The 23,476-nt window shown below is 41.1% G+C and overlaps 1 protein-coding gene across 2 annotated transcripts in view; it reads left to right on the forward strand.

Moving 5' to 3' along the window:
* Window positions 1–23,476, forward strand: part of DNAH5 (dynein axonemal heavy chain 5) — a 329,281-nt gene that overhangs the window by 81,924 nt on the left and 223,881 nt on the right. For both annotated transcript variants that reach the window (XM_070774842.1, XM_070774841.1), the window contains exons 10-17: window positions 1,910–2,032; window positions 3,157–3,372; window positions 5,111–5,218; window positions 10,198–10,283; window positions 11,686–12,007; window positions 12,970–13,176; window positions 18,374–18,545; window positions 21,190–21,335. In XM_070774842.1, coding sequence (XP_070630943.1) covers window positions 1,910–2,032; window positions 3,157–3,372; window positions 5,111–5,218; window positions 10,198–10,283; window positions 11,686–12,007; window positions 12,970–13,176; window positions 18,374–18,545; window positions 21,190–21,335 — 1,380 coding nt within the window. The remainder of the gene's footprint in view (window positions 1–1,909; window positions 2,033–3,156; window positions 3,373–5,110; window positions 5,219–10,197; window positions 10,284–11,685; window positions 12,008–12,969; window positions 13,177–18,373; window positions 18,546–21,189; window positions 21,336–23,476) is intronic.

A 23,476-nucleotide genomic window follows, 5' to 3' on the forward strand; every position in this document is an offset into this window, starting at 1 on the left:
CTATACTCCTCACACTTTAATGTTATGTTGAAGTCAGGAGGGGCATTTCCCGAGTGCAAGACCCAAAAGTCAATCTGTGTTACGATGCATGTCCAGGTTTCATGCACTTTATTTGCAAGGCTTGTTTTAGAACCTAACTGTGAAACCTAATTTGAACCTAATTCTCTCATTTTTTTTTTAAATTCTCTCATTTTCAAAAACCTTTCGTTATGAAAAATTTGCAGCGGCACAAAAGGAAATATAATTGTATACTGGATCCCCTTGTGCATATCACCCAGATTACCCACTGTCAACACATGGCCAGTCTTGTTCCACCTAACCTTTGCACTGCAATCCCAGGCATACATACAGTACAGTCATCCCATTTTCCTTTTAATTTATTAAAATTAAATTTTAATTTTAAAATTTTAAAATTAATAAAATTTTAATTAATTAAAAAATCCCCAGTAGAATTCTGAAGTTTTTTTTTTTTTTTTTTTAAGTTTAAAGGGATAAAGTGTTGGCTTTACATACATTATATTTACTCTTTTTTCTATTGTCTTCTGCTTTTGACTTTTCTGCTACAGATCATGGTGTCATGAAATGATCAGGGTGGACAGTTCTTTTCATGGCACTTGGAAACTGTGAGTTAGATTTTTAGAGAAGGCTGCTGAAGAAGGAGACTTAGGAAAGCTCTTGATAGCTTTTAGGTAGGGAAGTGGTTGGCTAAGACATTCATCCTGCATTAACGTGAGGGTCTGAATTGTTGATTTTCTGTAGTGCCTCCAACTCTGTGATTTTACGAATCATTTTGATAATAGGAGCTTCCCTCATGGCTCAGATGGTAAAAGAATCTGCTTGCAATGCGGAAGACTCAGGTTTGATCCCTGGATGGGAAGATCCTCTGGAGAAGGAAATGGCAACCCACTCCAGTACTCTGGCCTGGAAAATTCCGTGGATGGAGGAGCCTGGTGGGCTACAGTCCATGGGGTCGCAAAGAGTCAGACACGACTGAGTGACTTCACTTTCACTTTCTTTCACTTTTGATAATAGCTGTGTAGAATTTAAAAAGGTTGACTAGAAGCAGAGAGTAGAATGGGTGGTTGCCAGGGGCTGGAAGAGTGTGGAAAATGGGACGATGTTGGTCAAAGGCTGCAAGCTTAGAGTTGTAAGATGACTGAGTTCTGGGGTCTAATGTACAGCTTGAAAGTGAAAGTGAAAGTCACTCAGTTGAGTCTGACTGTTTGTGATCCCATGGACTGTACAGTCCACGGAATTCTCCAGGCCAGAATACTCAACTGGGCAGCCATTTCCTTCTCCAGGGGATCTTCCCAACCCAGGGATTGAACCCAGGTCTCCCACATTGTGGGCAGATTCTTTACCAGCTAAGCCACAAGGGAAGCCCAAGAATACTGGAATGGGTAGCCTATGCCTTCTCCAGGGGATCTTCCTGGCCCAGGAATCGAACCGGGGTCTCCTGTATTGCAGGTGGATTCTTTACCAACTGAGCTATCAGGGAAGCCCCAATATACAGCTTGGTGACTATGTTTAGTATTGTGTTGTATAGTTGAAAATTGCTAAAGAGCAGATGTTAAGTTTTCTCAACACACACGCACACAAATAGTAATTATGTGAGGTGTTGGATGTGTTAATACTTGATTGTGCTAATCATTCTGTTATGAATATGTATACCAAGCATCACTTGTACACCTTAAGCATAATACAATTTTTGTTTGTCAATTATACCTCAGTAAAGCTAGGAAAAAAGAGAGTTAGTGCTTGATCACACTTGTGAAGGAAAAACATAAACCCAAAGGTTTATTCACAGATGTCATACTCAGAGAGGTTAGAAGAGCTGAGGACACTCTAGCCCAGTTTATGCTTGATGGCTGCTTACTGTACTTGACGTCATTTCATTGAAAAATTCCAGGTGACCAATCAGATGATATCTGCATGTAAAGCCTATATTACCAACAACGGAACTGCCTTGATCTGGAGCCAGCCACAGGATGTTGTTGTGGAAAAAATACTATCTGCAATTAAACTTAAGCAGGTAACAGTCAACTTAATAATATATTTAGAATTTAAAAATTATTTTTCCATTGTTTTTGCCAATATATCTTAAAAAAAGTATTTATTTATTTATCTGGCTGTGTCAGGTCTTAGTTGTAGCGTGCGGTATCTTCAGTGCATTCTGTGGGATCTTTCCTTGCTGTACACAGACTCTCTAGTTGCGACGTGCAGGCTTAGTTGCTCCAAGACATGTGAGATCCTAGTTCCCCTACCAGGGATTGAACCTGTGTCCTGCATTGCCGGACAGATTCTTAACCACTGGACCGCCGTGAAAGCCCTGCCAGTTAAATAATTTATCAGTTATCATATCGTGTGGTTGCTTATGAAGTCACTTCAGTTGTGTCCAACTTTGTGTCCCTATGGACTGTAGCCCACCAGGTTCCTGTGTCCATGGATTCTCCAGGCAAAAACACTAGAGTGGGTTGCCACGCCCTCCTCCAGGGGGTCTTCTTGACCCAGGGGTCGAGCACGAGTCTTTTATGTCTCTTGCGTTGGCAGCAGGTTCTTTACTACTAGTGCCACCTGGGAAGCCCAGTTAAAAAGAATGGTAATCTTTCACTGTTAAGAAAAGTTGAATGTTAGTAAATCAGCCCCACAAATTTATTCACTTACTTTACCCTTTAGGGGACCTTCTATGTCCCAACACCACACAAGTACTAGATATACAAAGATGAAGTCGTTTTCCTTAAGCTTCTTATAGACAAACAGGGAGCTAGATGAAGAGCTAGGCTTCTCCTGACACAGTGAGACGCAGGTGGAAAGGCTGCATCTTTGAGTTGTATTATGAACCGTTAGGAGTTTGGACTCCCCTGGTGGTCCAGTGGTTAAGACTCCAAGCTTGCAGTGCAGGGGGCACAGGTTCAATCCCTGGTCGGAGAAGTTCTGCATGCCTCATGGTAAAAAAAAAAAAAAAAAAAAAAGGAGTTTTCTAGGTTAGGGGTCAGGAAAAGATGACATCCCAGGTTGATGAGTGAGTTGCTCCAGAGGTATGAAACGGAAAGATTTTGTAATTCTACCCTAAATTTCCTATCACCTTCACTTAAGAGAATAAGGCTGATGTCTTTGTTGGGTTCCCTTTCTTGTATTTTGGTTTTTAATTTTAAGGAATACCAGCACTGCTTTCACAAGACAAAACAAAAGCTTAAACAAAATCCAAGTGAAAAACAATTTGAATTCAGTGAGATGTATATTTTTGGAAAATTTGAAACTTTCCACAGACGTCTTGCCAAGATAATGGATATCTTTACAACCTTCAAGACATACTCAGTACTGCAAGATTCTAAAATTGAAGGGCTGGAAAACATGATCACTAAATACCAGGTACTGTACTTCAAAACACAATTTGCTACCTTTATCCAGGAATAAAATTTTAATGTTTTTATGCAAATGACTATTTAGAATGCTTCAAATTATCAGTCTCTAATGCAAAAGATAAGCTTATGGCCCTTAAACAATAAAGCAGTTAAATTTATTTGAGAATGGTGCAATGATGCTAATATATTCTTTCCAGGTATGTGATTATAAGAATGACTTTCCAATAGTCTAAAATTAATCATCATTAGTAAAAGCGTTTTCATTAGTAGCACAAGAAAAATGTTTAAATATAACTTATTATTTCATTTATTCATATAAGAAATATTTAATCAAGCATATACTGTGTTAGGCTCTAGTTGACACTGAATTCTGAGTGATATCTGATTATATCTGCAGTTAAGCATTTTATATGGATTCATGTTAAAAACTAATGAATATAGTCGGGTTTTTTCTTGTTTGGGGACAGTGACACTAAACCTTAATTTTTCTTTTTGTCCTTGAATTTGAAAAGGATCATATAATTTACTGTCACTCATTGATTTTTCTCCTCTAACAGTTTAGGAGCCTGGTAGGCTACAGGCCATGGGGTCACAAGAATCAGACATGACTTAGTGACTAAACCACCATCACCAACCTGCAGCCTGTATCTTTGGGGCTTTCCTGGTGTCTCAGTTGGTTGGGACTGTCCCCTGGAGGAGGGCATGACAGAATCCCCATGGACAGAGGAGCCTGGCGGGCTGCAGTCCATGGGGTCGCAGAGTCAGACATGACTGAATGACTAAGTACCACACACAGCACTACTGTGTGAATATATATGTACATACAATTGTATGTATATACAACTGTATATACAACTGTAAACTTGATTATACAATTATGAACTATATATACAGTAGTAAACTTGGTTCAAGAATTTATGCAACTTAGGCACTTTTGTCTATTGAGAGATTTGAGTTGATGTTTAAATGGAAATGGCTTTGAAGAAGCATTTGTGGAAGCTGGTCCAACGTTCTTCATAAAAATTATATGCCTCTGTCAACAGTGTGGGCACCCAAGTTTGAGAATGGCTTAGTACCTGGTTAAGAATGATCACAGAGCATTAGAGCTCATTATTCAGAGCAAACAAAACTTCAGATAATAGTATTTTCTAGAAGATGAGTTACCTAATCTGTACTCTTATAGTCACAGATTGCAGCTTTGCAGAGCAGGAGGAAGCAATTAATTCTAGAGATTCTTTAAATGGTAGATTGTGGTCTGATATTTTATTTAGGACATTTGAAGCTTGGAAGGTAGCTTTTCACCTGTAGCTACTATAATATAATTGCGCTCTTCCTAAGTTGTTTGCATTCTGTTAAAGTCTATTTTCTGAGAAGACAAACTTTTTAATGAAAAATATTTTAGCAAATTCTACTTTAGGCTTCTTTTTTATTATTTCAGATGTAATTTGTAAGAAATTTTTAGACAGAACATCCACTTTTCAGATGTGGTTTTTACTTATTTAAAATTTTTCTTCAAGAATACATAAAGTCTCATGAAAATGCTTCCAAGTGGTTTCTCTGAATGCACCAGGCAACATTATACTACCTATAATATGCATGATGCAATGAGAATAATTAAAGAAATAAGGCTTCTCTGAAGTTGATTTTTGGGGAATGATTGCACAGGCTGTATATTTAAAGGTCATATTTAGGTAAATAATGCAAGAACATTGAAATATTGTCTTATTTGTTTCGTACTATTTCAGGGTATTGTTGCTACCATAAAGAAAAAGGAGTATGATTTCTTAGACCAGCGGAAAATGGAATTTGAGCAGGATTACGAAGAGTTTTGCAAGCAGATTAATGACCTTCATGTAGGTTGTATAATAACATTCTTGTTGACAGTCTGGTGTTTACTTTTTCCATTCTGTGTCATGCTGCTAATCATTACCCATTCAGAAGGAAGAGGCATCTTCATCACGGAGGTGACCGACAGAGGGCTTGGCCTGCATTTTATGATTTCAGATGAATAATTGAAGGTTCTTTCTCCTGGATTAAAGGTTCATAAATACAGCTTTGGATAACGAGCTGTAATCACAGATTTCTGCATGTGTTTCATTTTAGATCTTAGAAAATTAACTGTTATCCTCTGTTGAAACATAGTGTTATTAGAATATAGAAATTAGTTTCCGTTTGTTTGTTACTTTATAGCAGTGATTATGACCAATGATAGCTTGAGCAAATGGTCATCGATGTTCGGCAGATCCCAAGGGCAGGAGACTAGCTGGCCTTGAAACAGTGGTACCAGGGCTGACTCAGCACCTTGACCCAACTTGGTCTTAAAGCCCTGTTCTCTTCATTCTCCTTCCCTTCCTCCTGCTTTCCCCACTCTCTCCGGTCACTGCAGGTCAGCGCACAGGAGCAGGTTATGGCCATCAGAAGCTTCTGAGGACATGCCATGGACCCACTCTTAGCTCCCAATGTCTAAGGACGGGTTGGGTTGGTCAGGGTTCCAGTGTTGTGCCTCATTACTGTGGGGTCATATGGTAAACGCAGAGGACGTGGGACCCCCTGGCATGGCTGGGTGTATTTATTACCAGATGAGAAGAGCCAGGGAGGGTAAGTTTGGGAGACACACTAATGGATGTCCACCTTAATCAACGTGCAGACTTCTTCCCATGTTTTCTGACGATAAAATGAAAATGGCTGTTCTGTTCCTTCTTTTCCAGAAATTTTGGCCTGAAATACGCTTGTACACTTCAAGGGAGAAAGAGCTCTGAGTCATTTTTGGAAGGATGGGTTCAGTGTAGAAGGCATTATAATAAAACTTGCTAGTTCTGTATGTCAGGTCTGTTCTAGGCACTTTATAGGTGTTAATTCATTTAATACTCACAATAATCTGATAAAGTGTGTATTCTTATTACACTGTTTCTGGAAAGGAGGAAACTGAGGCATGGTGAAGTTAAGTGACTTTCCCACAGTCACAGAGGTGTTGACTGGTAGGCAGTCTGGCTCTAGGATTCAGGTTTTTTTTTTTTTTTTTTACTGGTTTACAATTTTTTAAAATTAATTTATATATTTTAATTGGAGGCCAGTTACTTTACAATATTGTGGCGGTTTTTGCCATATATCAACATGAATCAGCCATGGGTGTACATGTGTCCCACCATCTTGATTCAGGTTTTTAACCATTATTTTACAAGACAAATTTCAGGTGATGGAAAGATAGAGCGCTTGTAATAATATAAGCAATGAGCTCTTTGGGGGCTGACTCAGACATGAGATCTGTGGATCTTGATCTCTCATGGGAAATGGATGAGCAACGGCAGATCCTGAGTGTGTGCGTCATGGTCAGTGTTGATCCGTCGTCTTTGTGTGTGTGTCCTAGCAGTTTCTGATCGCACAGCACTGGAGGAGTTTGTATGCTGGATGCAGGTAGATGGTGAACACCTTGAGGGCAGGAACTGTGTTCATTCCTATCTATGTCTCCAGGCCCTAGCGGATGGGACTTTATATAACTGGAGACCAAAGGATGTTTGCTGGATTACTGTATGATTTGTGGTAAGAACTAGGCCCTGGTGGCTCAGTGGAAAAACGCCCGCCTGCAATGCAAGAGCTGCAGCTTTATCTCTGGGTCAGGAAGATCCCCTGAAGAAGGGAATGGCTGCCTACTCCTGTATTCTTGCCTGGAGAATCCCCATGGACAAAGGAGCCTGGAGGGCTACAGTCCAAGGGGTGACAAAGAGTCAGACACAACTTTGCTGCTAAACCACCACTACCACCATCAGACTCTGTTAAGTGAAGTAGGACAGGCAGAGAAACACAACTGTGTGATATCACTTATATATGGAATCTAAAAACCACAGTAAACTAGTGGATATAAGAAAAGAGAAGCAGATTCATAGATATAGAGAACAATTTCCCTACTTACTAGCAGTGGGGCGAGGGAAGGGGAGGCAAGGTAGAGGTAGGGGACTAAGAGGTAGAAGCTATTAGGTATAGAATAAACTACAAGGATATATTGTACAACATGGGGAATATAGCCAGTATTTTTCAATAACTATAAATGAGTATAACCTTTAAAAAAATGGAGTATAACCTGATGTTGAAGCCGAAACTCCAACACTTTGGCCACCTGATGCGAAGAGCTGACTCATTTGAAAAGACCCTGATGCTGGGAAAGATTGAAGGCAGGAGAAGAAGGGGACGACAGAGGATGAGATGGTTGGAAGGCATCACCGACTCAATGGACATGAGTTTGAGTAAACTCCAGGAGTTGGTAATGGACAGGGAGGCCTAGTGTGCTGCAGTCCATGGGGTTGCAGAGAGACGGGCACGACTGAGTGACTGAACTGAACCGAACCTTTAAGAAAATCACATCCAATTCCCACATATATTAGGACATCAGATTTGGAAAAAATCACAGCTTTTACTTTAAATGGCACATAAACTAAATGACACAATGAAATGTTTGTTTTAAGAAAAAATGGAAAAGAAAGATAATTATGGATATGATAGCAAAGCATAAGAACTAGATTTATTGTAATTAAACATGCATTGTCATTAAATTAATTATGTAAATAAATTAATGTAATGTAATTAAATATCAATAACCTCAGATATGCAGATGATACCACCCTCATGGCAGAAAGTGAAGAACTAAAGAGCCTCTTGATGAAGGTGAAAGAGGAGAGTGAAAAAGTTTGCTTAAAGCTCAACATTCAGAAAACTAAGATCATGGCATCTGGTCCCATCACTTCATGGCAAATAGATGGGGAAACAGTGAAAACAGTGGCTGACTTTATTTTTCTGGGCTCCAAAATCACTGCCATCAGATGGTGATTGCAGCCATGAAATTAAAAGACGCTTACTCCTTGGAAGAAAAGTTATGACCAACCTAGACAGCATATTGAAAAGCAGAGACATTACTTTGCCAACAAAGGTCCATGTAGTCAAGGCTATGGTTTTTCCAGTGGTCATGTATGAATGTGAGAGTTGGACTATAAAGAAAGCTGAGTGCCTAAGAACTGATGCTTTTGAACCATGGTGTTGGAGAAGACTCTTGAGAGTCCCTTGGACTGCAAGGAGATCCAACCAGTCCATCCTAAAGGAAATCAGTCCTGAATATTCATTGGAAGGACTGATTCTGAAGCTGAAACTCCAAAACTTTGGCCACCTGATGCAAAGAGCTGACTCATTTGAAAAGACCCTGATGCTGGGAAAGATTGAGGGTAGGAGGAGAAGGGGACGACAGAGGATGAGATGGTTGGATGGGATCACCGACTCAATGGACATGGGTTTGGGTGAACTCCAGGAGTCGGTGATGGAAGGGAGGCCTGGCGTTCTGCAGTTCATGGGGTCTCAAAGAGTCGGCACACAACTGAGCGACTGAACTGAACTGAACTTAACTGAAACATGCATTGACTGTACATTAAATGCATATTAGGCTTCTATGCTGTAGGTTATGGGTACAGAAGTAGATAGAGTTGATTGGCCCTTAAAGATCACATCTGACATGTAACATGATTGAAATATAAGTACATATATGTTAGAACAAAGTAATGAATGTATCTTAAAAATGGCAAATAGTGGCTAAAATGACTAATTATAAAAGTATAATATTCTGATATTGTACCAGCAAGTGAGGCTTCAAAGATAAGTTGACATGTTCCAAACAAGTCCTAGAGAACTTATTTTTTAATATAAATTTATTTATTTTAATTGGAGGCTAATTACTTTACAATATTGTATTGGTTTTGCCATACATTGACATGAATCAACCATGGGTGTAGATGTGTTCCCCATCCTGAACCCCCCTCCCACCGCCTTCCCCGTCCCATCCTTCTGGGTCATCCCAGTGCACCAGCCCTGAGCAACCTGTCTCATGCATTGAAACTGGACTGGAGATTTGTTTCACATATGATAATATACATTTATAAGGAGGACAGGTGGATTCTTTACCATCTGAGGCACCAGGGAAGCCCCGTAAAGATTTACTGTGTCCTAAGTTAGAGAGACGGAGAAGGCAATGGCACCCCACTCCAGTACTCTTGCTTGGAAAATCCCATGGACAGAGGAGCCTGGTAGGCTGCAGTCCATGGGGTCGCTAGAGTCGGACACAACTGAGCGACTTCCCTTTCACTTTTCACTTTCATGCATTGGAGAAGGAAATGGCAACCCACTCCAGTGTTCTTGCCTGGAGAATCCCAGGGAAGGGGGAGCCTGGTGGGCTGCCGTCTATGGGGTCGCACAGAGTCGGACACGACTGAAGCAACTTAGCAGTAGCAGTAGCAAGTTAGAGAGATGGTCAGAGCAACCTGCTGGGCTACAGTCCACAGCATCACAAAGTGTCGGACATGACTTAGCTACTGAGCACAATAACTAGAGATACTAAGCATCTTTTCATGTGCTTGTTGGCTATTTGTGTATCTTTGTATAAATTAAAGGGAGGGAGTGGAAGCGTTGTGAATGCTCTAGTTCTGCACAGTTTATACTTGGATACTTTTATATAGTGATAACATCTGAGGGTTTATTTAGGTAGGCTAACTGTACAATTCTTCAGTTCAGGAAGATTTCCTGGTCCTAAGACATGATGTTTGCCGTAGAAATACATGGCCCAGTATCCCTGGGTCCTGCGCCAACCCCCTGACTGCTCTGGCTCTCAAGGCCCTCTTTGTCTGGCTTCTGGACATTTATCTTCCTTTAAGCTTAGATGAGCATTATATCTGCTGCTGTATTTTGTCCTGTAGGGTGCGTGTTTGTAGAGAATGGGGAACTCTTTTATCTTGTTGCTAAATAGGATTTCTTTGCAATGTTAACCCATTGTTCATCGTCAGACTTCATTCTGTTTCAGAAAGAGTTGCAGAAGTTCATGGATGCTACATTTGAAAAGATTCAAAACACAAATCAAGCTCTAAGTATGTTAAAGAGATTTGAAAGGTAAAAATTTGAAAGACTTCTAAGTTCTGTTTTCCAAATTGGGATAATATGAACATAGTTTAGCTTACAATTTTATTGTTATTATTATTTCATATTCTAATGGGAAGAAAATCCTCTCTTGACAATCTGAATAACAAGACCACAGATTTAAGTTCTTCAGAGGATTACAGGTTTATTTCCTCTCAGCTTTGAAGTACCTTGTGACTGCCTATCATAATAGCAGTTAATGTTTAAATAATTTGAAGAAACTCTTACCAATAGTTTTGACTAGGTTTTAAGGATTGATACTATTTAAAAAAAAACTGAAACACTTCAGGGAATTCCTTGGCGGTTCAGTGGTTAGGACTCTGCATTCTCACTGCCAAGGGCCAGGTTCACTTTCTGGCTGGGGAACTAAGATCCCACGAGACATTAAAAACAAAACAAAACAAAAAAAACTCACAGCCACTGTATTGCCATATGATTGATGGGCTGATTCCATTTTTTTTTTTTTTTTATAATTTTGTTTTAAGATCTTTATTGAGTTTGGACTTCCCTTATGGCTCAGCTGGTAAACAATCTGCCTGTAATGGGAGAGAGCGGGGTTCACTCCCTGCGTCGGGGAGATGCTCTGGAGAAGGAAATGGCAACCCACTCCAGTATTCTTGCCTGGAGAATCCCATGGACAGAGGAGCCTGGTGGGCCACAGTCCGTGGGATCACAAAGAGTTGGACACGACTGAACAACTAACAAACCTTAAATTTGTTGCAATGTTGCTTCTGTTTTATGTTTTGGTTTTGGGTCACAAGGCCTGTGAGATCTTAGCTCCCCAAGCAGGGATTGAACTGACACCCCCTGTGTCGGAAAGGGAAGTTTTAACCATTGGACTGCCCATTTTGCTTTTTTACCATGCCAAGTAAATACTTCATTCTCTTCCGTCAGCATATATATATACATATATATATATAGGCTGTTCAAGGTAGTTCTTTTATGTATTGATAAGACAAAAAATTAGTAAAAATATAAAAATGTAATTTTCAAGTTTCACTTACAGGACATATATAGGTTCCATACAACAATATTTATGAAGAATAACTATGGAATAGACCATAAAAAATGAATTAAAAATTTCAAATACCCATTATCATATGGACCAAGTTTTTTAACCACAATGCAATTAAATTAGATCTCAAAAACGTATGCTTAGAACTTTTAGGTCTCCTCTTTTGAATAAAAAAACTCCTAGAAATTTAAATATATTTAGATCTAAACAATAATGAAAAGACAAGATACCAAGTCTCCTGGCATGCAGTTAAAAAGATAATAAATATGTCAGCGTATGTTTTAAAATTAGTCTTAATAGACAGAAGTTCTCAATATCATCCCATTAATTCAAGCCTTTCACTTAAAAAAAAAATAACAGATTGAACATACCTAATCTTGGTATTGATGACAAGTACCAGCGTATCCTTGAAAACTACAGGGCTGACATTGATATGATCTCGAAGCTGTATACAAAGCAGAAAAACGACCCACCTTTGGCTCGAGACCAGCCTCCCATTGCTGGGAAGATTCTGTGGGCCCGGCAGCTCTTCCACAGGATTCAGCAACCAATGCAGCTTTTTCAGAAGCACCCGTCCGTGCTCCGGACTGCGGAAGCGAAGCCAGTGATTCGCAGTTACAACAGGGTGGCCAAGGTCCTCCTGGAGTTTGAGGTTCTCTACCACAGGGCGTGGCTTCAACAAGTGAGTCTGACTTAACGCTACGATGATGCTGCCACTGTCAGATCCATGGGGAATCCTCTACTACCTTGGGCAGTTTTACTCCTGTGGAAAGTTGACTTTGTGTCTATTTTATAAGACAGGGTTGGTTGACTGCAAGTAATCAGTCAAAGAGTATAATATGTTCATGAAGGATAATAGTTTTTAATTTTGGAAAAAAGTCATAAAGCCAGGTAACAGAAACTTATTTTTATTTAATTTATAAACTCCTAAGGAAGAAGATCTTGTTTATTGCTTTCTTTACCTGGTTGATTGGTATTTCTTTTTTTGTTTTTCCACTAAGCTCCTTTTTTCTCCATTAAGTGTCCATAAACACCAGCATGCATGTTAAGCAAAGTTTTAATTTTTATTTGGTCATACTGGGTTAATCCAATTATATTTCATACCCTACCAACACTTGTATTTCTTGGTAGATTGGCAGGAAGTATTTTGGAGGATAAAATTCAGCCTAACAAGGCCTCTAAAATGGTATCTCACTTTCCTAGTTCAACTTTTGATGTCTGAATCAATAACAGATGTCTCTGTAGTGTTTTTCATTGCTTTTCTAGATAAATGAAAACTGAGTTAAGTAGGTTTCTTGAAACTTTTATTAGGAAAAATAACTGAGTTGGCATGAAGGTGTCAGGGAGCAAAGTGACTTTTGAGAAGTCATCTCTACTGCAGTATCCACTTACCAAATACAACAGATTCATGACCAACCATTTTGTTGAACTAACTGTACGTTACCACCAAGAGTTTTAAGGCTTTCTTTTCCCACCTAAAAGTGAAGTTAGGAAAAGAGTAAGAGACCCCATTGTCCTTAGTTTGTGAAGCTCAAACCCATGAAAGGACACACAATGATCTTTATTCCCAGAAAAGGGTGAGTTTGATACCCCGTTATATGCACTGAACTCTCTAATAATAGTAATGTTGCTCTTTCCTCACAGACTGAAGAAATTCACGTAGGACTTGAGGCTTCTTTATTGGTGAAGGCTCCTGGCACAGGGGAACTGTTTGTAAACTTTGATCCTCAGATACTAACCTTATTTAGAGAAACCGAGTGCATGTCACAGATGGGTCTACAAGTTTCACCCTTTGCAGCTGCTCTTTTCCAGAAACGAGACACATACAAGAAGAACTTCAGTAACATGAAGGTATGGAACTTTAATTTTTTTCCCATCTTGGGTTCATTACAAAATGCATTTTTCTTTTTTACAAAATTCATTTAGTGCAACCCCAGTGTGCATTAAAAAAAAAAATCTAGTGGTGTGTCACTGTTGAGGAACAGAAAGTCCCCAGGATGACTGTAGTGGAGTGACTGAGGCCAGAAAGTAGAGTTGGCAAAGGCCAGGTCCTTACAGAGCTTGTAAACTAAGGGTACTTGTTTGGGTGCACCAGGAAGCCATTAGAGGAGTCTGAGCAGGAGAAAAAGGTGTGGTGTCCTTTACCATAAAAACATTCTTGCTGCTAGGTGATTTTTAAGGGACAGGAGGGTCCCTGTGGGGGCTTCCTAGGTGGTTCAGGGGTAAAGAATTTGCCTGCCAAGGCAGGAGACTTCCTTGGGTTGGGAAGATCCCCTGGAGGAGGGAATGGCAACTCACCCCAGTATTCTTGCCTAGGAAATCCCGTGGACAGAGGAGCCTGGGAAGCTATTGTCCACGGGACCAGAAAAGAGTCAGACATGACTTAGTGACTGAACAACAACAAAGGGTCAGTATGAAGCCAGTTTGCAGGCTGCTGTACCGACTTAGGATGGAGAAGATGGTGGCTGAACCTAGATGCAGTTGCGTAGTAGATCAGTGGATTAGCAAATGATGTCAACAGGCAGGTTATGAGAGAACTCAAGGGTGATACCTTTGTTTTTAGTGTGAGCAACTCGATGGGTTTACTCAAAGTGGGGCTAACATACACTATTGTTATTGTTCAGTCGCTAAGCTGTGTCCGACGCCTTGACTGTGTTGCTCGTGTTCTGCCCACATGTTCAATAACCTGCTGTGGCTCTGAATGGAAATTCCACCCATGGAGTTGGTAAAGACTGGAACTAGTTTGTTTTGGGGGGCCGAAGGGAATCAATAACTCCCATCTCAAGTATAAGATGATTTTTTAGAGATTGAAGTAGAGGTGTTGTCCATGCAGATTATGTCTTTCTGGAGTTGAGTGGAGAAGTCAAAGTTGAAGACATAGTTTTGAGGGTTATCAGAGTATATATGTGAAGTGAAGTCACACATGAAGTGAAGTTGCTCAGTCGTGTCCAACTCTTTACGACCTCATGGACTGTAGCCACCAGGTTCCTCTGTCCATGGGATTTTCCAGACAAGAGTACTGGACTGGGTTGCCATTTCCTTCTCCAGGGGATCTTTCCGACCCAGGGATTGAACCCAGGTCTTCCACATTGGAGGTAGATGGCTTTACCATCTGAGCCACCAGGGAAGTTCAGAGTATATATGTGTGTTCTTAGGCATGTCTGACTCTTTGCAACCCATTGAGTGTAGCATCCAAGGCTCCCCTGTCCATGGAATTTTCCAGGCAGGAATACTGGAACGGGCTGCCATTTCCTACTCCAGGGGATCTTCCTGACTCAGAGATCAAACCCATGTCTCTGGTGTCTCCTACGTTGGCAGGCAGATTCTTTACCACTGTACCATCTGGGAAGCCCTATCAGAATAGAGTTGCTATTTAAAGTCATTGTCCTGCATGAGATTTCCAAGGAGGAGAATGTAAAGAAGAGTAAAGGGTCTTCATCACTTCATGGGAAATAGATGGGGAAACAGTGGAAACAGTGTCAGACTTTATTTTTCTGGGCTCCAAAATCACTACAGATGAAGACTGCAGCCATGAAATTAAAAGACGCTTACTCCTTGGAAGGAAAGTTATGACCAACCTAGATAGCATATTCAAAAGCAGAGACATTACTTTGCCAACAAAGGTCTGTCTAGTCAAGGCTATGGTTTTTCCTGTGGTCATGTATGGATGTGAGAGTTGGACTGTGAAGAAGGCTGAGCGCCGAAGAATTGATGCTTTTGAACTGTGGTGTTGGAGAAGACTCTCGAGAGTCCCTTGGACTGCAAGGAGATCCAACCAGTCCATTCTGAAGGAGATCAGCCCTGGGATTTCTTTGGAAGGAATGATGCTCAAGCTGAAACTCCAGTACTTTGGCCACCTCATGCGAAGAGTTGACTCATTGGAAAAGACTGTGATGCTGGGAGGGATTGGGGGCAAGAGGAGAAGGGGACGACAGAGGATGAGATGGCTGGATGGCATCACTGACTCGATGGATGTGAGTGTGAGTGAACTCTGCGAGTTGGTGATGGACAGGGAGGCCTGGCATGCTGCGATTCATGGGGTCGCAAAGAGTCGGACACGACTGAGCGACTGATCTGATCTGATCTGATCTGAAAGGGTCTTCATTAAACTCTGAGTTGTTCCAATATTAACAGGTCTGCTAGAAGAGGACAAATATGCTAGTGAAATTAAAGATTGGCCTTTAAAGCAGGTGGAAGCTAAGTGTCAAGAAAGCCAAGGGGTATGGGGTAGGGAGGGAGGTGGGAGGGGGGTTCAGGATGGGGGACACATGTACACTCATGGCTGATTCATGTCAATGTATGGCAAAAACCACTACAATATTGTAAAGTAATTAGCCTCCAGTTAAAATAAATAAAATAATTAAAAAAAAGAAAGCCAGGGGTAAGAAAAACTTCATGATGGAGGGACTGGTCACTAGTGACAAATACTGCCCAGAAGATGCTCAAATGAAGTCAGCGATGCTGCCATTCTATTTGATAACATGGAAACCATTGTTACAACTTTATAGTGGCTACTATCAAAGGACAAGTCCAATAAAGCCACATATTTGCATAATGCTTACATTTAAATCATTTTCATATTCATTATTCCATTCGATATTTTCCACAGGCAATTGGTAATTGGTACAGAGTACCATTATATTATTATTTTAGAGGTGACAGGACTGTGCCTTAGAGAACTTAAATGACTTAGCCAAGGTCTCATAGCTGGCAAGTGGCCGAAGTAGGACCAGAACCCAAGCTTGTACTCTAGTGTTTTCCCACTGTTTCATGTTATGTTAAAAAGTTAATATTAGCAACACGCAGACATTCCTCAGATGTAAGCTCATCAAATACTAGTCAACATGTTGGAATTCCCTTTTATATTTTTCTTGGGTGTTAGAGAATAGCTAAGTCAATCTTCATATTTGTACAGAAATAGTTATTTTTGCTATATATAAAATAAGCAACAATGACCTACTGTATAGCACAGGAAGTATACTCAATATCTTATAATAACCTATAATGGGAAAGAACCTGAAAAGTTTTCTGGTGGCTCAGATGGTAAAGAATCTGCCTGCAGTGCAGGAGAACCAGGTTTGATCCCTGGGTCAGGAAGACCCCCTGGAGAAGGAAATGGCAACCCACTCTAGTATTCTTGCCCGGAGAATCCCCATGGACAGAGGAGCCTGGCAGGCTGCAGACCATGGGGTCACAAAGAGTCAGGCACGACTGAGCGACTAGCACCTTTGCATGTGTCTCATAGCATCACCTCTGCTGTCCTCTGCTGGGCTCCATAAGCCCACACAGAGCGAAGGAGAGAGAACATAGACCCTACCCTATGAATGGAGGAGGGTCAAAGAATGTTTTATTTGATTAAAAAGTTTATGTATTTATCTTTCAAATAATATTTTAGAATCACCACAGCTGTAAATGACAATTCCAAGTGAATTATCATCTGATGGGTAATTTTTACTGTGTCTTGAGTTTGAAAGAGTTAAAAGTTCCCACTCAACCTGAGTAGTTGGTAAAAGCAGATCAATTAGCATGTTCGGAGACCATCTCAGGTGTTGCTGAGTTATTGTGCTGAATATTTAACAGTTTTTAGGCTTCTACAGAAGCCTGAGAAGCTGAAGTAGCTGAGAGTTTGTCTTTACCTATTAGAAGGCAGTTCAGACTAGAAAGAGATGAATCATCATAGACTAATGGTTAGGAATACAGATTCTGAAGCCAGTCGGGATTTGAAGCACTATCTTTGGGCAAATTACTTTACCCTTCTAAGCTTCAGTTTTTCATTTTTAAAATGGATGAATAATACCTCCTGGGGTTAAAAGATTAAGGTGGGAAGTGGAAGGGCTACTGGAGGCTGATTTAAGACCTGCCTTGCAGGTAGAATAAGTGATGAACTCCAAAAGAAAGGTAAGCAGTAGATAAATGGTTCAGAAAATGTGTTAAGTAGCTGCTAATAGAATCATCAAATGTAGATTTTTCATGGAAATTGAAAAGATATTACAGAAATTGTGGAAAAGTATTAAACGAAGAAAGGATAATGTTGTCCACTGGGAAATGCTGAATTTAAAATTCACAAAGACTGTTGGGCTTTTTACTTCCTTCTTGCAGTTTTCTCAGAATCATTAATATTAATTGTGACTGTCAGAGAGAAGAGGTATTGTGTACAGTGTTTTCCAAACTTACCCATCCAGGGACCATTTGTCTTACAGAATCCCTTGTGGCTAGCATTTCAGCATAAGCATTTTGGGAAACATTGATGTAATCACAAAGTAATACTAACATGCATATTATAGATGAGCTTAACAATTGTATTTAAGAAGTGAATTAAGATTGTTTTCTTATAATTAATTATAATTAATATTAACATAACCATAAAAGGTAGGCTGGAAGTACTATTGTGTACATGCATGCTAAATCCCTTCGGTCATGTCCAGCTCATTGTGACCCCATGGACTGCAGCACACCAGGCTCCCCTGTCTTTCACTGTCTCTTAGAGTCTGCTCAAATTCACGTCCATTGAGTCAGTGATGCTGTCCAACCATCTCATCCTCTGCCACCTTCTTCTCCTTTTCCTAGCATTAATATTTCCAAGCATCAGGGTCTTTTCCAATGAGTCTGCTCTTTGCATCAGGTGGCCAAAGGATTGGTGCTTGACTATTCAGGATTGATTTCCAGAAGGATTGACTCACTGGATCTCCTTGCAGTCCTAGCGACTCTCATGAGTGTTCTCTAGCACCACAATTCGAAAGCATCAATTTCTCTGCTCCCAGTCTTCTTTCTGGTTCAACTCTTACATCTGCATACAGGGCTGGATAGTGGGTGAAAATCTCTAACTTTTCAGTTCTTTCCCTCTCCTCCTTAGGTGTTCTTTATTGGATAAGGAGTTTGTATCCATGGAGAAATTTCATCTCTGTTCTACTCTGGTTTTGTTTTGGCTGCTTTTTGGAGCCCTATAGCTGGACTCTAAATAAAAGTAATTGTTTTGGATAAAAATGAGCTCTTAACAGATATTCAAAGTGAGATATTATTTGATAACTTCACCCCTGTTTCACTGCAGATGATGCTGGCTGAATATCAGAGGGTGAAGTCAAAAATGCCTGCCATCATAGAGCAACTGATGGTCCCTCATTTGGCGAAAGTGGATGAAGCTCTCCAGCCTGGCCTGGCTGCACTGACCTGGACATCACTGAACATTGAGATGTACTTGAAAAATGCTTTTGCAAAGATAAGTAAGTCTGTTTAAATGATTATTATTTTTCAGTTCTAAAGACTGAGTTTTTGAGTTCTACTGTTTAATTTCTTATAGATATTATGATATACACAATAAAATGAGAATTGTGTTCTTAAGTTGTTCCCTAAGGAATTTGGAGAAGACTCTTGAGAGTCCCTTGGACTGCAAGGAGATTCAACCAGTCCATTCTAAAGGAAATCAGTCCTGAATATTCATTGGAAGGACTGATGCTGAAGCTGAAACTCCAATACTTTGGCTACCTGATACAAAGAACTGACTCATTTGAAAAGACCCTGATGCTGGGAAAGATTGAAGGCAGGAGGAGAAGGGATGAGATGAGGATGAGATGAGACAGAGATGAGTCAGAGGATGAGATGGTTGGATGGCATCACTGACTCAATAGACATGAGTTTGAGTAAACTCTGGGAGTTGGCGATAGACAGGGAGGCCTGGCGTGCTGCAGTACCCAGGGTCACAAAGATTCAGATGTGACTGAGCGACTGAACTGAACTGAAGGAATTTTACCAAATATATGAAATCATTAATTTCCTGGAAACCATATGTATGTGTGTTATGCTTAGTTGCTCAGTTGTGTCCAACTCTTTGCAACCCTATGGACTGTAACCTGCCAGGCTCCTCTGTCCGTGGGGATTCTCCAGGCAAGAATACTGGGGTGGGTTGCTATGCCCTCCTTCAGGGGATCTTCCCAACCCAGGGATCGAACCCAAGTCTCCTGCATTGCAGACAGATTCTTTACCAGCTGAGCTACCAGGGAAGCCCTGGAAACCATATATATTTGCTATTTAGTTTTATCCCCAGAGATTAACTACATTTTAAAATTATGCTTATTGTTGGGCATTAGACTTTAAAGGAACTTTAGAATCATTCAGCTCTTTGTACTAACAGGTTAGTGTATTTTGAGATGCTGATTTAAAAGATGTGATTTGGACAGAGCAGACTGCTGAACAGCAGGATATATGGGAAAAGTTTAAGCAAACAGTTTTGTTCCTAAAGAGGGATATACTACACTTTAAAATATACTTAAGGTGGTATATTCCATAAATTACAATTTCCCGAATGTGTACAAGTATGTTGCAAAGAAGGAGCCTAGTCTCAGAGAATTCTGGGAAATCCACGTTAAACAAAGTCAGGCAGGTTTCTTTTCTGGAGGACTTTTCAGAGCCCTTGATGTGCCAGTATTTAGTAGGTCTCCAAATGTGGGCTTCTATAAGTTGCATTTCCCAGAGTTCCTTGGCTGCCTTCTAGGAAAGCATGTTAATGCCCGATGGAGGCATTGTTTTAGAAAGACTAGAAACGGTCATTCTCCTCTTCCATGCGGTGTCCTCACCCCTTCACGGCTCAGTTCTCCATGTTTTTGATAGCCCAGAATATGTCCCATTCCCAAGAAGCCCACTTGGACTCTTCTACGGCAAGACTACTTCCTCTTGTGACCTCCTGTTATTTTACACTGAGACAAAAGGCTTTGCATTTCTGTTTCTTCTAAGGGTTCCATCTTTCCCCCAGACTGACTGCAGAGGGCTTAAAAAATTAGGCTCTTTCTTATGCTTTTGTATTACTTTGAGTTGGGTTTGTGCTAGATACCTATACGCATATGTATTCATAATTGCGATAGTCTTATACAGTCAATCCCTTTCCATTTACTTCCATAACCCCTTATCCACCCTTTGCTCCCATCACCTCTTTTCTGGATCACCCTTTTCTGAGCCTCCCTTCTACATACCCGTTCTGATAGCTCTTTATGTTCTCCCTCCCGTCTCCCTCCCTCCCTTCCTCTCTCTGTGGCTGATTCAGTAACACCTCGTCTATTTATAGCCCAGATTTTCAAGAGCTTGTCTTATTAGTAGGTTTCCACGGTACCTTCCAAATGCCTTAGAATGCAGAAGGGTCCAGCTGTTTACTAGGTGCAATATACTCAAGAATATTTGATAGGTACTGGGTTAGGTGGAGCAGAGAAGTGAGGGGCTTATGGTTGAACCCTCCTACCCTCTTTGCTTTGCTTCATAGCTTTGGGGACTAGGTTCAAAGACAACCTGTGAAGGGATCTTTGGGTATGAATGAGGCTCATTACAGTTTGAAGGTTGAATAATATAAAATGTGTGATCAGACAACCATAGCAGTATAGGAGTGGAGAAGGTCCTTTGAGATGGAGGGGTGCCCAGGGGTCAGTGCCACCATAGGAGGAAGGGGCCACATGAATATGTGCAGATTCACAGCAAGCCTCCTGGGGGAGATGTGTTCAAGCTGAATCTGCAAGTTGAGTCAGAGTTAGGCAGGCTGAGAAAGCTGGGAAGCTGGTTAAAGAAAGAACAGTGTGAGAACCAAGTGTGAAATAGCTCTACACATGCGTTCTAAGTCACTTCTTGGAATCTTTGGGACTCCATGGACCAGGCTTCTCTGTTTATGGGATTCTCCAGGCAAGAATACTGGAGTGGGTTGCCATGCCCTTCTTCAGTGGATCTTCCCGACCTGGGGATTGAACCTGGGTTTCATGTCTCCTGCAAAAGCTCTGTGGAGCAATTTTAATCCTGAATTTACTACTGAAATATAATCACTTTTTTTAAAAAAGAAAAACAACAAAAAAATGCTTAATTTCTTTTATCCACTCTTATTTTTCTCCAAAGGGGACCTGGAGTTGCTGCTCGACAGGGTCAATGATTTGATCGAGTTCCGCATTGACGCCATCCTGGAAGAAATGAGCAGCACTCCTCTTTGTCAGCTCCCTGGGGAGGAGCCACTTACCTGCGAAGAGTTTCTCCAGATGACAAAGGTTATTAGAAGATTGATGCTTTTATTTAAACTTTATTTTGTGATTCATTTTTCTATAAAGGGCATTTTGGGAAACATCAATTGCATTTTTTTTTTTTCCTCTTCCCATGACTGGTCTGTGATGGATGTTCTTTAAACGAGGAGCCTTCCGACAATAATTTGAAAATGAAGAGGAATGTACCCGAGGGGTCAGGTAGACATGAAGAACAAATCATTTCTTTTCAGATCAGTAAGAGAGAAATTGCCACGGAATACATTTCTCATTTTCCCACAGTTTTGAAGTGTAAGCCACTCGGTCGTGTCCTATTCTTTGTGACCCATGTACCGTAGTCAGCCAGGCTCCTCTGTCCATGGGATTCTCCAGGCAAGAATGTAGGAGTGGGTTGCCATTTCCTTCTCCAGGGGATCTTCCCAACTCAGGGATCGAACCCAAGTCTCCCACATTGCAAGGAGATTCTTTACTCTCTGAGCCACCAAGGAAGCCCATAGAGCTATTTTGTTGAAGAGCTTCCAGTTCTAGTTCTAGCTTCTAGCTAGGGTTCATTAATAAAATAGTTGTTTGAAACAGCTTCTGCATAGAATTTCCTCTTTAGACATTTCTGTAGAGCAGCATTTCCCAAACTGGTGTTCTGTGGTACATGGTTCTGGATCCATTGCTGGGGAACCTGGAAAAGACTAGATCCGAGTTCAGTTGGCCTGGGGTCAAGACTGCTCTCCTTTCCCCTCCAGGTTCTGTTCACATTAATGTTTTAGAATAAAGACCTTCAGATGGTCTCCTGGGAAAGGGTCTAGTTAACTCTCTTTAATCCATTATTTCTCAAACATTTGCAAAGGGGACACTTTCTTCCCTGTGCCATAATTAGGATCCTGGGAACAGTGTTCCATGAAGTGCCCCTTTGGGAAAGTCACTTTAGCATCATTTACAACATTTCCAATGGGCATCCTGATTATAAAAACTCATCGGTGGTGACTTTAATATGGTATGTCAGGAGTCCAGAAGACCATCCCCACTGGAAGGACTCATGGAACTCAATCTAGTAGCAATAAAGGCTAAGACTTATTATAGTGATATAATAAGGATACACAGGCTTCTCAGATGGCTCAGTGGTAAACTATCTTCCCACAGTGCAGGAGATGCGGGTTCAGTCCCTGGCTTGGGAAGATCCCCTGGAGAAGGAAGTGGCAACCCACTCCAGTATTCTTGCCTGGGAAATTCCATGGACAGAGAAACCTGGTGGGCTACAGTCCATGGGGTCACAAAGAGTCAGATACGACTGAGCAACAGAGTGCGCACACAGTAAGGATACAGTCGGACCATAAGGGAAAAGACAGGCAGAGTTTGGAGGAATGCACGCATGGGCTTCCTTATTCTTTCTCCCTCAGCCACAAAGAGCTCACTGTCTCTCCCTGCCCTCCCCACTCCCACCCCACCATCACCCACTGACCCCCAGCAAAAGAAATGCAGTCAAGAGTGTGCAATATTTCTGCCCAGGAAAGCCCGTTAAGAGACTTCATGCCCAAGGTATTGACTGGGTCTCATCACAGAGGTGGGCTTCCCTTGTGGTTCAGCTGGTAAAGAATCTGCCTGCAATGCGGGAGACCTGGGTTCAGTCTCTGGGTTGGGAAGATCCCCTGGAGAAAGGAATGGCTATCCACTCCAGTATAGTGGCCTGGAGAATTCCATGGACTGTATAGTCCATGGGGTTGCAAAGAGATGGACATGACTGAGCGACTTTCCCTTTCCCTTTGCATCACACAGGTGCTCTCTGCCTAGCATGCACCAAAATTCCAGACACCCAGATGGAAAGCTGGTTGGCAAGATAAACCACACTGTTTGCCCAGAGAGTCTGAGCACAGAGAGGCACTCTCTGTAGCCTGTAGGAACCTTCCTAAAATCCAAGCTCCCAGACACCAGCCAGAGATCCACCTCATTAGCAGGAGAACAATCTCAGGCCTGCCATGTTAACCTTTTTCTGCATATATAGTCATCTTCAGTTTATATTAAATTTGTATATAGTCAAAATTAAATGTTCACAATTTAGAAATTTCTCCATCATCCTTCTCTTAGACTCACTGTCTGTGTACAGACCCTAAATTGTACCTCTTCTCTTTTGCTCATTTGCTGTACTCCCACTCTGAGAA

Source organism: Bos indicus, chromosome 20, assembly GCF_029378745.1.
Source record: "Bos indicus isolate NIAB-ARS_2022 breed Sahiwal x Tharparkar chromosome 20, NIAB-ARS_B.indTharparkar_mat_pri_1.0, whole genome shotgun sequence".
Lineage (NCBI taxonomy): Eukaryota > Metazoa > Chordata > Mammalia > Artiodactyla > Bovidae > Bos > Bos indicus.